The sequence below is a fragment of the Ursus americanus genome, chromosome 21, assembly GCF_024610735.1.
Source record: "Ursus americanus isolate L20-20 chromosome 21, mUrsAme1.1.p, whole genome shotgun sequence".
In the NCBI taxonomy this organism is placed as follows: domain Eukaryota; kingdom Metazoa; phylum Chordata; class Mammalia; order Carnivora; family Ursidae; genus Ursus; species Ursus americanus.
The window spans coordinates 52,934,694-52,950,787 of NC_142147.1; the positions used below are offsets into that span (position 1 = coordinate 52,934,694).

The window sequence follows — 16,094 nt, forward strand, 5'->3', positions numbered from 1 at the left end:
GTGTTTACTACGGCCATCTGCCTAAGTGGTAAACATCTTTATTTCTGTTCGGTCTGTTTAGGACGGACTTCTCTTGTACTGGGGTTCATGTGGGAGCTCTTATGCTTACAAAACGCACCCTAGAGTTTAGTAGGACTTCCAGCCCTTGGTGAGTGCTTCTTAAATAGCCCTCATATCCGGTCCCACCATCCCATTCCCTTGCTGCTGCTCTGTTTTGGCTTCTCCCTGCAGACTTCTTGGACATGGCCCCAGAAGGAGCTTTCTGATACCCAGAGCTAGTCCTGTCTTCTCTGAACCCTTCCTAGCGCCCCCATTAGCCCCAGCAGACAGCCCTCAGGATGCGGCGGCTTTTCAGTCTTCTCAGGGGCCCAGCCACCTGGGCTAACTCCTCCCCAGCCATCCTGCCCTGGGAGCTGCCATTCCACCCAGGTTCCGGGTGCTTCCTGACCTGCAGACCTCTGCACCTGCTGTTCTTTCAGCCTCGTCTCCCTCCCACCGCTTTCTTGTGCTCAATCTTTCTTTCTTTTCTTTTTTTTTTTAAAGATTTTATTTATTTGAGAGAGAGCGAGAAGGAGCAGGGGGAGGGGCAGAGGGGGAAGCAGACTCCCCGCTGAGCAGGGAGCCCAATGTGGGACTCAATCCCAGGACCCTGAGATCATTACCTGAGTCAAAGGCAGACACTTAACCGACTGAGCCACCCAGGCGCCCCATCTCGTGCTCATTCTTACTCACCTTTGGAGCCTGGTTGAAACACTACCTCCTTCGTAAGGCATTCTATGATGCCCCATGTGAGCCGGGCACCCCACCTCTGGGCTCCCCTGTGTCCTTGCTAACTCCCCACTGTGGCATGTATCCCTGTCCATGCCTGCCTTCCCCACCAGAAGGGGAGCCCATTGAGGGCAGGGACTGGGGCTGACTCAGCTGTTTCCCCACGGCTCCGCACAGGGCCTGGCTCCTGGGAGGCACCAGTAAATGTTTGCTGCGTGAATAAAGGGATGATCCTTATCACTCCTCTGCTCAGAACTCTCTGACTTCCGTCTCAAAACTGAAACTGAGCCTACACCATCTGGTCCCTCTTAGGTCTCTCCTCCACTCCCCCCTCCACCACTGTCCTGCCTCAGTTTGCCCTCTCTGTTCCTCTGTCGGCAACGCTCTTCCCACCAATCTGCAGAGCTCGCTGCCTCACCTTGGACAGGTCTTTGCTCAGTTCTATCTACCCCACTGTTTTGTGTGTGTCCCAGCCGATCGATAACCAGTGTTGTGTCCGGCCCGGCCCTTGTGGTTCTCATGATTGCAAGATGCCCTCAAAAGTAACCAGGAAACTTAAAAAAATATAAAGTTGTTGTTTTTTTTTTAATTGGGGGCCATACAGAGAGGTCACAGTGGAGGGTGGGTGCACGGGTCTCTGGGGTTCTGCTTTTATGGAGGTCCAGGGGGGTACCTAGGGTTCCACGGGCTCACTCTTTGTGAATTTAAAACAAGAGTGGGGATTGAAAGTGTGGGAAGAGGAAAAACAATCTGCAGGGTGATTTTGACTTACGGAAATCCATTAAGATCTCTGAAACAAAGGAGCCTGGGGGAGGGGGAAGGCGGCCTCGCTTGTATCTAGTCGTGTGGCTGGCAATCTGTTTACCAGATAGCCATCTTTGAAGTGGGTGCCTTGGCAAGCAAAGCTCAAATCAGGCGCTTGCATTACAAAAAAGAGAAAACCCAACTGTCAGGGCTTACACGACACCTCCTTAAATGTTGGCCTGTTTCCATCCCCTGATTTATTACCACCTGACATACTGTATATTCCACTTATTTTTCTCCTTTCCTTTTTGGCCTCTCCCATTCGGGCGGGTGTGTGTTCACTGCTGTCACCCATGAAGTGCTCAGTAAATATTTGCGGAATGAATGAATGCCTGAACACACAGGTCTTGAGGTCAAGGAAGGTTTCCAATGGGGCCTTCATCTTTCTGCCAGACTGCGCCGCTCGCCCTTGGTGCCTGGCTCGGACCAGGAAGACCAGGGAGGAGGTGACAGCAGGGAGCCGAGCTCCCACCCAGGCAGCAGAGAGACCTTGGTCAACCGTGGCCACCCAATGCACAGGTGTGGGTACAGTGACCTCTTGTGGCCAAAGCCTAGGACAGCATCTTCCCAGTTCCCCCGTGGGGCCCTCAGGTCCCCTGTGAGGTCTGAACAGCGGTTGCATCGGAAAGGAGATGGGCTGTTAAGTATAACATACATACTGTATTTCAAAGGCTTAGTACAAAAAAAAAAGACCGTAAAATATCACATAGTTTTAAAATAACATGTTAAAATTGTAATATCTGGGATATTTAGGTCAAATATATTTATTTGGGTCAAATAAAATACATTATTAAAAGTTCACTTGTTCCCCCTCCTTTAAAAAATATGGCTCTTAGAAAACTTAAAATTACACATATGACTCACATTATATTTCAATAGGGTAGTGCTGAACCCCAGGCGGAATCTAACCACCCACCCACCGCCTGGTGCGGAGGGACAAACTCCAGCTAGGTGACCTCAGTCCAGGGACCGAGCCTCAGGCTACAACCAGTGAGACCGCGGTGTGGATGAAATCAGACGGAGTAGAATCCGCGGTAGGTACAGCACTCAAAGAGAAGCATCCCGATTACCGTAAATGAGAGAGCCCATCGAGTGAAGCTGTTTTGCTTATCCCACTACCGGCAAACATGACACATAGTAGGTCCTAAAGAAGCGTTAGGGCTCTCCTGCGCATGCCCAGAACCTGGCTGCGTACTAGGCAAGCAGCCCAATACTACCGGCTCTGGCAGGGAAAGTTGCTCAGTTCTCTTTCTTCCAGAACAAGAGTTCTGGTCTCCAGCCCCTCCTTCCTCAGATCCTGGAGTCCTGGCCCCAGTTCCTCCTTCTCCAGCCCCCCAACCCTCCTCCCTCAGACCCAAGGATTCCAGCCCCCAGCCCCTCCTCCCTCAGACCCAGGGATCCCGGCCTCAGCTTCTGCGGGGTCACCGGTAACCGGTCCCGTCCGTCCCCCTCCCAACCTCACACTGAAGCCCGGGCGGAGGGGGTTTATCCACAGCGCTCCTTACAGGCCGCCCCGCACTGCCCGGCGGCGGGGTCCGGCGCAGACCCGGGGTCGCTGGCTGGCGGGGGCGGCCCCTCCTCGTCGCGGCCCCCGCGGCCCTTGCCGATGGCCAGGCGGGGCCGGCCGCGCTGCAGGCCGTCCAGGAGGGCGCAGGCCTGGCACAGCGCGCGGCTGGCCAGCGCCCCGCAGCGGGAGCAGGCGCCGGGGGGCGGGGGCCGCGCGGCCGGGGCCAGGGCCAGGCGCTCGGCGGAGTGCACCAGGTCCAGCGCCGCCGACGGCCGCGCCGCCTCCAGGAGCTTCAGCAGGTGGCGCGCGTGGCCGCGGAAGGCCTCGGGCGCGTAGACGCACTCCTCCGAGAAGTAGTCGAGGCGGCGGAAGTGCGCGTACAGCACCACCTCCTTCTGCGAGGCCAGCTGCAGGGGCCGGCAGCGCGGCAGTGCGCCCCCCTCGCCCCGCGAGCCCAGGCCCCCGCCCCGCGCCAGCCGGCCCGCGTCGCCCCGCAGGAAGTTCATGAGCACGGTCTCCGCCATGTCGTCGGCGTTGTGGCCTGGGGGACAGAGGAGGAGCAGGTGAGGTGGGCGCGCCACCTTGGGGCAGCCGGGACCCAGCAAGACCGGGAGCGAGAGTGGCACGCCGCGTGCGACCCGGCCACGGAGAGCCCACCCCCAGGACCCAGAGAGAGACGGGGAGGGGATGTGCAAAGTGGCAGAGTGGGTGACCAGGCGTTGGAGACCCCCCAACCCCCAGACCTGCGGGTCAGCCAGGACCCAGAGGGTGCAGAGGAGATGCGGAGAACAGCAGGGAGGGCCAGACAGGGCCGGGAGGACCCCCAGGCACCACGGGACAGCCAGGTGGAGGCTGGAGGTGGTCACAGTGAGAAACTAGAGGAGAACACACACAGGCTCCCGGGGAGCCACTCGGGTGGCCTCGTTTGCCACCCACTTATCAACAACCAGGCCCTGCACTAGTTGCCTTTTCACGACGGTAGTTAAAGTGTTTAGCGCTACAAATATTATCTCAGTCTCAGAAGTGGGCCTCCCACTGCAGAGAAAGCTACTGCAGTTGGCTTCTGATGGATGCTACCACTTCCCTCGCCTCCTTGTGCGAAGGGAGACACAAAGAATGTCATTTTTTAAAATGCAGGGAACCACAGCCCCCGGAGAGTACCCCCACCCCTCTCGGTGCCGGCCCCTCGGCTGCAGGCTCTGCGCTCACCCGTCACGATGTGCGTGGCTCCCACGAGGCGCGCCCCTTCCTCCAGCGCGCGGCGCCGCAGCACCCCGCAGAAGGTGCAGCAGGCGCGGCTGCGGCCGGTACCGGCCGTGCTGCGGGCCACGGCGTCCATCGTCCAGCCCCCGAAGAGGTCTGCGTAGGCCACGACTGTGAGCGGGAGGTCCCAGCGCGCCGCCTGCCGCCGCACGGCCGCCAGCGCCGCGTCCCGGTAGCCCCCGATGCCCTCGTCCACGGCCACCAGGCGCAGCGAGACGCCCAGGCGCGGCGCGAGCTCGCGCAGTACGTGCGCCAGCACCGTGGAGTCCTTGCCGCCGGAGGCGCCCACTGCCACCACGGCGCCGGGCGGCAGCAGGCGGCCCGCCAGCACCGTGTGCAGCACCTCGGCCTCGAAGGCGGTGCAGAAGCAGGCCCCGCACAGCGCTTGGCCGGAGCGCGGGCGGCGGAGGGCAGCGCGCGCCGCGTGGCAGGAGGCGCACTGCGGGGCGGGCATTGCGAGTTCCGGGCGGGCTGGGAGGAGTCGGCTTCTCCTGCACCGGGAGAGAGGGGAGGCAGGTTACTTGCGGATTCTGGTTTGCGGGGTTGTTGCCTCCGGGGAGGCTGCCAGCTAGCTCCCCTGCCCAAATTCATCCAGGGCCAGGCCTGTGCGGGTAGAATAGGCTTTTTCTGGGCGTTCTGGCTTCAGGAGGCTTCTCGTAATGCACCCCATTGTGCACCAAGTAGAGAAGGAGCCTAAGAGTTGGTATGGGGATGGTGGGAAAGACAAGCAAGTTACGCTCAGAATTAGGTTGTGTCCTGTTTGGGGGGATGGGGACAGCCCATTAAGAAGCCGTTTCACAGTCTTCAGGGAGGCCGGTCCCTGGTACAGCACGAAACAGAGGGACAGGGTGGAGACCTTTGACCTGGACCTCCAGGGGTGTTTAGAGAGCCTGGAAAAGGGTTAGCAACTCAGGACAGAGGAGGGCAAGAGGAATGCAGCTCTGTTCGGGGTAAGGGGGAGAAACGGGAGAGACCAACCAGATTTCACTTTGCGGGGGGGGGGGGAATACTGTCTCCAGGAGTGAGCCCTGATGGCTTCGTCTGGAGGGCAGGGTGATCACCAACTCCAGGGAGACACAGACGCAGCGTGGGTCGCGTCTCCAAGGACACCAACCAGGGCTGCTTCTGCTTCCCAGGCAGGGTGGATGGGCCTCCAGGATTGGACTCCATTCTGCTCTGGTATCAGAATCTCCCACGAGTTTCTATGGACTTACAAAACATGGATTGGCCCATCCTTGACCCCTTTCTGTCCCCCTCCTCCTACCTGGTTCCTCCCCAGCAGAAACTCCAATTCTCCAGCCACACCCTCCTTGGCGCCACACGCCTGGTAAACCCATAAAAATCCGCCACGCTCCATACCCCCTCTCCAGGCCGCCACTGCCTCCAGCCTGGCCTAGTGCAGGAGCCTCTGAGCAGCTCACCCTGCTTCTAGCATTTGCCACAATGCGTGGAGTCACCTTATGTGACTTTGTTTACTGTCTGTGACTTCCTGAGGCAGGGCCCGTGCCATTCAAATGTCTAAGAGGCATCTCAAAACCCAGACTCCGGATTCTTCTTCCCACACCTGCTTCTCCTGCAGGGAAGAGCAGCTCCGTCCTTTCAGCTGCTCAGGCCAAAAGCCTGGGGGGCCAGGACCCCGGCCTGCTCCTGCTTCACCACTCTTCTCACTCTCCCCATGGGTGACTCCAAATTCCAATGTCGGGTCACAGCCGCTCCTCCACATGTCCCACGGAGGACACCCCAGAGACGTCCTCAGACCCCAAGCCCCAAATGCCCAAATAGAAGATAGCAGATCCTGTCGGACTATAGTTTCTACGCAGACTCAGAAGCCAATACTCCTCACCATCTGCACGGCGGCCAGCCTAGTCTGAGCCACCGTCTCTTCCCACTTTAGGAAAAGCCAGGGGCCTCTGAGGCACTCTGTGATCTGGCTCCTTTTTCTCTGACCTTGTCTCCCCGTCTCCTCCATCATGCCGGTCTGTACTGTCAAACACTCCGGGACACACACCTAGAGCAAGGTGTTCGCACTGGCTCTTCCCTCCGCTCAGCTACTCTTCCCTGTACTGGGCCGGCAAGCAGCCCCGAGGAGCCATCAGCCGTGACCATCAGCTGCCTCTGTCACATTTGAGCAACAGCCCCTTGAAATGTTTTCTCTTTTGACTTTATCCTCCCTCCGCTCTCATGCTTTGTCTCCCGCAGGGTCTCTAGTCTCTTTTGGAGAGTTTCCTTCATGGTCCTCAGGTCCTGCCCAGCCCGTTCTCCTTGTGGGTGACTCTGACTTGTGATGTCCAGCCGGCTGAGCCTGCAAATGCCCCACTGAGGATCCTGGCTAGGCCTTCTCTCAGCTCCCGAGCACCCACACTGGCCAGCCTCCAATCCCCCCTTCCCCCAGGTAGAAACCTGTTCTTGCCCAGCTGTCTCCTGAGGGCACCACCACCTTCTGCCCACCTCCTCCACAGGACAGGACATGAAGTCACCCTGGATTCATCCCTCCTTTTGCCCTAAATCTACAGTCACCCAGTTCTGGGGGCCGGCCTCTTGAAGGAGGAAGACCCTGGCAGTGTTGAGTCTGTCCGGGTTGTCAGAGACTCATAGGCCAGGATATGGAGTTTGAATTTTATTCAGAGAGGGTTTTGAGCAGGAAAGGGATATGATCTGACTTATGCTTTAAAAGGATCCTATTGACTGCTGTGCGGGGAGCATATTTGAGGGGGTAAGCGCAGAGGCAGGGAGGTCAGGGAGGAGGCTATGGCAATAACCAGTGAGAGTGTCAAGTGGCCTGGGTGGGGGTGGTGGCAGTGGAGGTGGGAAGGAAGGGTGGGACTCTGGACCTGTTTTGGAGGTAGAGTCTATAGGACTTGCACAAGACTTGGATTGCGGTGGAGGCTCAGCTGATGAGAAAAGACGAATGGAGACTGATTCGAGGTTTTGGGCAGAGCCCCCAGGAGGATGATGGGGCCATTTCGTCAGGAGGGCCACCAGGAATTCCATTTGGACATACCAGGTTTGAAGTGCCTGCTAAGCACCTTCCTGTGGAAGACTGTAGGGATCCAGCCTGGGTCAGGTACCCGCTCCAGGCTCACAGAGCCGCTAGTATGCCTCCACCCCCGCCTGACCACGACTCGACCTGTCAGTAGCAGACCTGTCCCGTTCGGGGTACTAAAGGCAGGGACTGGGTCTGCCTCGCCCACCGCCGTCTCCCCCCAGCTTCACATAGGCCTTGGCACAGTGCCAGTGCTCAGTAAATAACTGTAGAATTGGGCATAATAAATGCCCCCAGAAGAAGAGACCCGGGCCCCAGGGATGCCTCCGGATTGCAGCCTTGTCAGAGGGACGATAGTGTGTGACATCCTTCTATCAGAACAGAGGTTCGAGGACACACTAGTGGCCTCCTGGATGTACCCGATGCTGTGGGGGTGGGCAGGGAGACGGTGGAATCCCCACCTGGGGAAACGGATGGCTGGGCAAGAGACAAGATGGCCCACAGTGTCCAACGTGGGGATCCTGGCCAGAAAGCCTCTGGGACACAGACGTTAGGGAATCACGGGCGCTGGTGTCACCACTCCCCGAGCCTCTCAACTTCACATGGCATCGCAATTAAGAGCAGGGGCCCATGGGCCCATCCGCGTCCAGAGGAACTACTCACCTAGACAGAACGCGGTACTAAGACGTCCAAACGGCCCCACACGCGGAAGTCTGGCACGGAAGTGGCTCCGGAGACTACGACTCCCACAGGCTTTGGGGGCTGTCTTGCCTACTGCTCCCAGAACCCCATGCGGCGCCTCCGAAGCACCTGAGGCTACTGGGCCTGCTAAGCCTACAACTCCCAAGAACCCTTGCGGCCCCTTCTGTCGCTTGCTAACGAGTACTGCCCGGTTTCCTTTATGCGCCTGCGCACCGGCTTGGGAAAGAGGCAGAGCCGCGAGATTATTTTTGGATTTTTTTTGCTCCCCGCCCCTCCCCGTGGCAGTGCGCTGTCGCCGTCACCGTGCAGTACACTTAAAAGGCGAAGCAGCTGTATTCGGATTATCTGCTTTTGCGGGATTATTATAGGCTTTATTTTTTTTTTAAAGATTTTATTTGTCAGAGAGAGCACGAGCAGGGGCCGTGGCAGGCAGAGGGAGAGGGAGAAGAACGCTCCCCGCTGAGCAAGGAGTCAGAGCGGGATTCGATCCCACGAACCTGGGATCATGAGCCAAAGTCAGATGTTTAACCGCCTGAGCCACGCTGTGCTCCTTATTATAGGCTTTATTTTTATTTATTATTATAGGCTTTAAAAGCTATTGTAGAGTGGAGTGGCAGGAAGGACTTGAAGGTGGGAGAGCAGTGGTTGCTCGCCAGTATGAAAGAAGGACGTAGCGCATGAGGATGTCGAATGGGAAGACGGAGCAGTGTGTGTGAGCCGAGGTCTGTGCGTGCTTCAGCTGTTAGTGCTTTGGTGGTGGTGGTGGTGTGTTGGGGGGGGGGGGAATGGGCGGGGAGTTCTCTGGACATGGCTCCTGACTCTGGATAGTGGGTGAGTTTGAGGTTCCAGCCAGTGAACCGGATAGTACACACTTCGTTTCACGAGGAGGTGGAGCTGGAGCGCGGAGAGCAGGTAAGAAAGGACTTGGCTGGACCAGGAGACCCCAGAGACCCTGACTTCCGAGACCTCCTGGACCCCAGAAATCCAGTAGTCCCTAGGGCCAGGGTCATGGAGACTCAGAGTTCCAGTAACCCAGGGGCCTGGAGACCCTGATCCTCTAGACTATTACTGAGAAATTACGCTCTAAAAAATATACCCAACAAAAATACATATTCATATCAAAGACATGTTTGTAGCAGCGCTCCTCCTCATAGTTCCAGACCCGAAATAACCCAAATGTTCCTCTAATGTAGGAGGTTTGTGTAATGTATGGCATAGGCACACAAAGAAATTCTTTCAGCAGCAAGAATAACTGAATTGCTGTTATGTGTGTGGGTGACTCTCACAATAAAATGTTAAGCACAAGAAGCCAGACACTGGAAGATCCCAACGACATAAAAGTCAAAAACAGAGGAAACTGATCAGTGATGGTAGAAGCCACTATAGTGGTTACTTTTCTGGGGGGAGGGGGAGTAACTAGGACTGGGTGCCGTGGGCTTCTTGATTTAGGTGGTTGCGCCAGGAATGTCATCATCATATGAAAATTTATCAAGCTTATCTTTATAATCTGAACTGTTTCCCCTATGTATGTTCTGCTTCAATATCTTTTGCTTTAGAACAGCATAAGGGGAGGGGCACCTAGGTGGCTCCGTGGGTTACGCCTAGGACTCTTGATTTCAGCTCAGGTCACGATCTCATGGGTCCCTGGGATCGAGCCCCATGTTGGCCTCCATGGTCAGCAGGGAGTCTTCTTGAAAGAGTCTCACCCTCTCTCTAAAAATAAATAAATCTTTTTTTTTAAAGTAACTATGTAAGGGGATATTTCACTCAAATAAATGATAAGACTTTAAATGCAGACATATAAAAATTATAAGAAAAATATAATTTACTGAAACGGTCTCAGGAAGAAATGAAAACCTCAAATAGCCATGTATCCATAAAGGAATTGATTCAGTAGGAAACATCTTTTTTGGGGGGGGGTTCACTGGCAGGTTCTGAATGTGCAAGGCAGAAGTAATACCAATTTTTCATGAATCTGTCCAATATGAAAGACACGTCAGCCAGGATGACTTTTGGAAGTCTTTTGCTTTCTCCAGGCTTCATTAAGTCCTGCAGAGTAGGGAAGTGATACTGGCTGGTCTCCGACAAGCTCTCCATCTCTGGCAACTGCGGGTCTGAAGTTGCACTAACACATACAATTACGATCCTTTTCATACCCACTGGCTTCTTCTTGTGGTTCATTTTTGGGTTTTTTGGGTTTTTTTTTTTTTAATCATTCTTGCTATACCAAGAGACCTTGGTGACCAGACTGTCCCAGGACAGTGCCTGGCATTTATGGTTCGAGAGACGTCTCTGCTGCTGGTAGGGCCGCTATAGTCCATGCTGTGGAAAGGTGAGTGGACCAGGAGCCAGAGGAGTCTAGGGCAGGGAGTGAGGGTGGAGCCTGAGTCTCTCTCTCTCCAGGGGCTTTGGTGCAGGGTCCAGAATATGACTTTGAAGTGCAGAAATTGGGGACATGGATCTCTATCCCCCCAGTTACTTGGGTCAGGACTCCTTGACTTACTCCACGTGCCTTCTTTTCTTCCCTCCCCCCATCCCTGCTCCCCAACCCTGAGTCGGTGAGTCCTGTAAGCTTCATCTCCTGAAAATGGCCCAAATTGCTCCTTTCCTCATCCTCTCTGTTCCATCCCCTCCCCTTCACCCGTATGGCCTTGACCATTGCTCCTTCCTTGTCCCCAGCCTCCTGGTCTCCAGTAGCTTCGCTCAAGTCTGTGTCCCACATAGCACAGGCCCAGAAAGAGCCCACCCTACCCCTTCCCTGCTCAGAGCCCTTGAGTGGCTCCCCTACATCTCGGGTTAAGTTGCTCAGCACATCAGGTGCAGAAACTTCCCTGCCCTCCCTAGCAGGCTCCAGAGATATTTGCCGTTCCTTTCATCTACAAGGCTCAGTGCCTTTGCTTGTCACTCTTCCAACGGCGGAGCCTTCCTCCACATGTTAATATGACCAGTGCTCCTCCTCCTTCCAGTCTCAGCTCAGCCTCTTTCCCTCCAGGGTCTTTCAGCCACTCTAGACTCCTGGATTTGTGTATCTATGAGCATAGGTCACACAGTTAGGCATCCTCTGCGTCTGAGTGGGAGGAAGGAGAGACAGACCTCTCAGCTCCACCATCCCTGTCTGCTCCCCAATGGATCCTGGTCTGTGTGGCCGATAGTAACTTCCTCCCTTGCTGAGCTGGTCCTGGGAGGGAAAAGCCCTGAGGCCGTCCCAGCCCTCAGGGGTCCTGGAGCTGCCCCATGCAGGGGTGGAAGATGAAGGGGAATTCACCTGCCAGGCTCAGCACCCGCTGGGCTCCCAGCACGTTTCCTTCAGCCTCTCTGTGCAGAGTGAGTTGTACACAGGTTCTGGGGGTGGACTGCCTGGTCCGGGGTTTGGGGTGTGGAAGGGACTGGGCTCTGGGGACAGAACTTCATCCCCTGTGCCCCCTTCCACAGGAAGCCCCTCTGCCTGCAACTGTGTGACTGAGAAGCAGGAGGGCTCCTGGCCTCTAATCCTCACCCTGATCCGAGGGGCCCTCATGGGGGCTGGCTTCCTCCTCACCTATGGCCTCGGCTGGGTCTACTACAGCCGGTGAGCGGGCCTGTCCCTCTGCAGGGAAGGCTGGTGACGGGCCTGAGTTCTGGGGGGGCTGAGCGGTCCCACCCTGCCTGGAGTTAGAACTGGAGCGGCGGCGGCTCTCTGATCGGAGACCCGTGTTGGTTCCGCAGGTGTGGAGGCCTCCAGGGAGCGAGGCTGAGAGTCCTGACTGAGCCTCCCTCCTCCTCAACACGGGACTGAGGTGTGGACCTGAAGCCCAGGGGGACAGGTAAGCGACGTCATGGCCAGCTTCCTCCTGGAAACACTTGGCCCACATGCCCTGTGACTGTTCCTTTGTGTCTATCTGCCCCACTCCCCATCTACGCACCTCCTGTCCCATCCCTCTTCCCTCCCGTCCCAGTCTCAGTCCTCTGTTGGAGGGACTAGCCTTTGGGGCCTTGTCTTCCCACCACTCAAGAGTTCCCTTGTTAACACTATACAGTTGTTTTTTTTTTTAAGATTTTATTTATTTATTTGACAGAGACAGAGACAGCCAGCGAGAGAGGGAACACAAGCAGGGGGAGTGGGAGAGGAAGAAGCAGGCTCATAGCAGAGGAGCCTGATGTGGGGCTCGATCCCATAACACCGGGATCACGCCCTGAGCCGAAGGCAGACGCTTAACCACTGTGCCACCCAGGCGCCCCAACACTATACAGTTTTTAACTCAAAATTTGGTTCCTATTTTATACCAGATTTGTTACCTTCCCCCCTAAATTTGTACTTTTAATGCTCTGCATTCCACAAGCATTTATGTATCACCCACTGTGGGAACAGAAAGCCCAACATTCTCAGAGGTTACAACTGTGAATGACGGCCGTGCTGTGTTATGTGACAGGAATCCTTATCAACAGCAGTACCAGATAATCAGTGGCCCCAAACTGTCAGCTCCACTCCAGCTGCCCCTCCACCCCAACCGCCCCAGGGCAGCAGGAGAGAACACCTGAAAACGCAAATCCGACCATTTCACTCCCTGACTCTCTAGCTTTAGACCCTTCCATGGCTTCTCTTTCTCATGAGAATAATGAGAAAGTAGGAAATATGGCCCATGAGATGGGGCTTAGTCCCCCCTTTTGACTGTATTAGGCAGGGTTCTCCAGAGAAACAGAGCCAAACAGAGATTTACTATGAAGGACTAACACAATTATGGAGGCTGAGAGGTCCCACAATCTGCCACCTGAAAGCTGGGGACCCAGGAAAGCCTGGGGTGTAATTCCAGTCTGAGTCCCAAGGCCTGAGAAGCAGGGGAGCTGATGCTGCAAATCCCAGTCCAAGAGCAGGAGAAGACCGATGTCGCAGCTCACAGGCAGGCCGGAAGGGAATGAGTAAGCTCTTCTTCTGCTTTTTGTTCTTTGCAGGCCTCCAGTAGGTCGGATGATGCCTACTGGCTTCGGAGAGGGTAGTCTACTGAGTCCACTGATTCAAATGCTGATCTCATGTGGAAATACCCTCACAGACACACCCAGAAATAATGTTTAATCCGGGCATCCTGTGCCCATTCAAGTTGACACATAAAATTGATCATCACACTGGCCTAGGAAACCAATGTTCAGCATATACATACATACAGACAGACAGACAGACACACACACACAGCCGGGCATTGGTCATTCTGAGTACTGAGGTGGTGGGCCATATCCTATCCTTTGCTCAGAGAAGATGGGGTCCTGTGAATAGGCAAATGGCCCTAGTGGTCAGGTCAAAAATATCCTGGGACAATGTCTTAGTAGGTGAGAAATGCTAGGGACACTGTTTTCCTGGATCATTTGTGTGTCACTGTAAACCTCTCTCTGGGCCACCTGTGCCCACCTGCGTCACCCATCCAGGTACCGGGCCTCCATGGTCCTTGCCCCCAGCAATTCAGCCAGGTTTCCCCAACACGCTGTCTGCCTCTCAGCAGTTGAGCACTGTTATGTCACACTGACAACGTGAGCCCCCGGAGCAGCCACAGGCTGTGAGAGCTGCAGTAACACCTACCTCTCCACTGACCTCGGAGCCTCGTGGTCGCTGCTCCCGCTTCTCCCTTCTCTTGTGGCCAGCTTTCACCTGGAAGCAACTACCGTCGCTCTCTTTTTCGCTGCCTGACCACCGCCATCATGGGTCGCATGCAGGCTCCCAGGCAGGGCCCGTCCCAGTGGGCCCTGCCTCGCTCCCACCACAGCGCCCCCACCTGGCTGAAGTTGACGTCTGATGACGCGAAAGGAGCAAATCTACAAATTGGCCAAGGAGGGCCTGACTCCCTCACAAGTCGGCGTGATACTGAGCGACGCCCATGGTGTTGCCCAAGTACGTTTTGTGACAGGCAATAAAATCTTGACAATTCTTAAGTCCAAAGGACTTGCTCCTAATCTTCCCGAGGATCTCTACCATTTGATTACGAAAGCTGTTGCTGTTCAAAAGCATCTTGAGAGGAACAGAAAGGATATGAGGATGCGAAATTCAGACTTATTCTGATCGAGAGCCCTATTCACTGGTTGGCTCAATATTATGAGACCAAACGAGTCCTTCCCTCCCCCTCCCCCGCTGCCCACCAATTGGAAATACGAGTCATTCACAGCCTCTCCTCTGATTGCATACATTTGACTATGTACTCAAGCAATAAAACCATTGTCTAACTAGAAACAACAACAACAACAACCTGGAAGCAAGCAGGGAGGAGGGTTTCTTGGAAATGTAGTCTTCAGACCACATGAAGGCCTCAGACCACCATTTAAGAGCCATCCTTGAAATGCAGTATGTAGAAAAATTCATCAGGCCAGTAAACCTCCAGTTACCTTTTCCCTATTAGCTCTGAATTGTGCGGGCTACTGATTCGGTTATCTGTTGCTGCATGTCAAACTACCCTATGACCTGGTAGCCTGAACTTCTATCCTATTTCACGATGCTGGTGCTATAAATTGGGCAGACTCCAGCTGGGCAGTTGCACTCCTAGCTTGCTTTTGGCGCTTTCAGGCGGTCATGTTGAGGTTGAGATGGTGGCTGGGATCTGGGGCTGGGTGTCCGACCCTCCGGGTTCCTCTATGTAGCCTCTCTCTCCAGCAGGGTCCCCGGATTGCTTACACGGATGCCCAGATATCTGCAAGGCAGGAGTGGAAACTACCAGGCCTTCTTAATGTATGAGTCTGGAACACCTTGTCCTCCACATTCTGTTGGTCAAAGCAGTCATGGGACCAACCTTGATTCGAGAGGAGGAGATAATAATACACTTTATCTCGTAATGAGAGGAGCTCCACATTTGTATAAAGGAGGGGTGGGGTTGTTGGGGGATTGTCCTTGGAGGCTGGTTCCTACAGCCACTCATCTGTCTTGAGTGTTGGCTGCCTCCTCTGGGGGGATTACCTCTCTCTGTCAGGGATGTTCAGAAAATGAAATGGAACCAGATATGTAAAAGGGCAACACAGAACCTTCATTTTCCCTGTGCTTGGACCGGTGACAACAGCCTGGCATTATCCGTTGGACATTTCTGAGGGTGGGTAGAAGGATAAGGAGGAGAGACTCAGGTCTCCCCTTCCCCTGAGTTTCCCCTCCCAGGTAGACCTGAGCCCTCCCTGGCACATCGGACATGCTGGCTGTCCCGACTCCAGACCTAGGATCCCTGTTCTGTGGGGTCGGCCCCCCCGCCCCCCCTGCCCAGAGCTGTGGACATGCCCCACGTCAGTACTGCCCTCTGAATCAGCACCACGGACAGCACCATCAAGCTTTCAGAGGGATCCCCGGGAACCTGGTAAGTCCTGCGCAGAGAAAGCGCCCCCTATGTGTGGTGGCCCCACTTCCGCTGGGGCAGCGTGATGTTGATGGCAAACACAGCACAAAACTTGTGCTGGAGGAAGATTTCTAGCACAGTGGAAGACTGAGTGGGATTGAGAACACAATACCTGAGAGTCCAGAAATTCTCAGGGTACCAAGATCACCTGCGGGTTCACATCCCTTGAGATTGCCTGAACTCCCTACCATGTCTACTTGTCCCTGAGAATTCGCCTTGCAGAACTCACTTTGCAGTCCAGGAGAGCAAGAGCCCCACGCATCCCCAGCCTATGCCTCTCCCCTCCCAGTTATCTCCCCTATGACATTGGAATTGTCCAATAATCTGTCTCTCGACTAGATACCGCCCCCCTCAAAGACAAGGGCTAGATCTTTCATACTCGCCCCTTACTAGAAACCTGAAGACACAATGTAGATGATTGTTGAATGAATGAATGAAATTTCCTCTCACCTCATGGGAAGAGTTGATAATTCTTCCCTGTCAGATTAACATAAGCTACCCATCTCCCAGCTCAATGAATCCTGGGTTGACAAAGATTGATGAAGGGGGTCCCTGTGTGGACGGTGGTGCATAAGACGGGGCACACATATGATTTGGGCAGTTCAGAAGGCAGTGTCTTCTGAAAGTTGGAGAAGTGGGGCGAGAAGGCCTCCCAGCTCTGATGGCCTGTGGGTTGTAAGTTTCTCTTTTGCATACAGCTAGATTCTTTGTGACTTTCCTGGGTCTCTCCTTC

The 16,094-nt window shown here is 55.0% G+C and overlaps 1 protein-coding gene and 1 pseudogene across 2 annotated transcripts; one reads left to right on the forward strand and one right to left on the reverse strand.

Annotated features, from left to right (window-relative positions):
- Nucleotides 1-2,134: 2,134 nt before the first annotated feature.
- CTU1 (cytosolic thiouridylase subunit 1) lies at nucleotides 2,135-8,073 on the reverse strand. Its single transcript, XM_045775082.2, has 3 exons — nucleotides 7,989-8,073; nucleotides 4,289-4,833; nucleotides 2,135-3,620 (listed from the first exon to the last, which is right to left on the reverse strand). Exons 2-3 carry the CDS (start codon nucleotides 4,794-4,796, stop codon nucleotides 3,058-3,060), a joined length of 1,071 nt encoding a protein of 356 aa, XP_045631038.2. The 5' UTR covers nucleotides 4,797-4,833; nucleotides 7,989-8,073; the 3' UTR covers nucleotides 2,135-3,057.
- Nucleotides 8,074-10,366: 2,293 nt separating this feature from the next.
- On the forward strand, nucleotides 10,367-14,216 carry LOC148108312 (small ribosomal subunit protein uS15 pseudogene; annotated as a pseudogene). Its single transcript, XR_015728184.1, has 4 exons — nucleotides 10,367-11,351; nucleotides 11,460-11,595; nucleotides 11,733-11,830; nucleotides 12,957-14,216. The product of XR_015728184.1 is annotated as a small ribosomal subunit protein uS15 pseudogene (transcript).
- Nucleotides 14,217-16,094: the final 1,878 nt, after the last annotated feature.

Excerpts from the sequence above, each read along its gene's own strand:
- CTU1 (XM_045775082.2), bottom strand. The coding sequence starts at position 4,796 with ATGCCCGCCCCGCAGTGCGCCTCCTGCCACGCGGCGCGCGCTGCCCTC. Across the intron at positions 3,621-4,288 it reads AGCCACGCACATCGTGACGG|GCCACAACGCCGACGACATG; the intron begins GTGAGCGCAGAG and ends TCTGTCCCCCAG.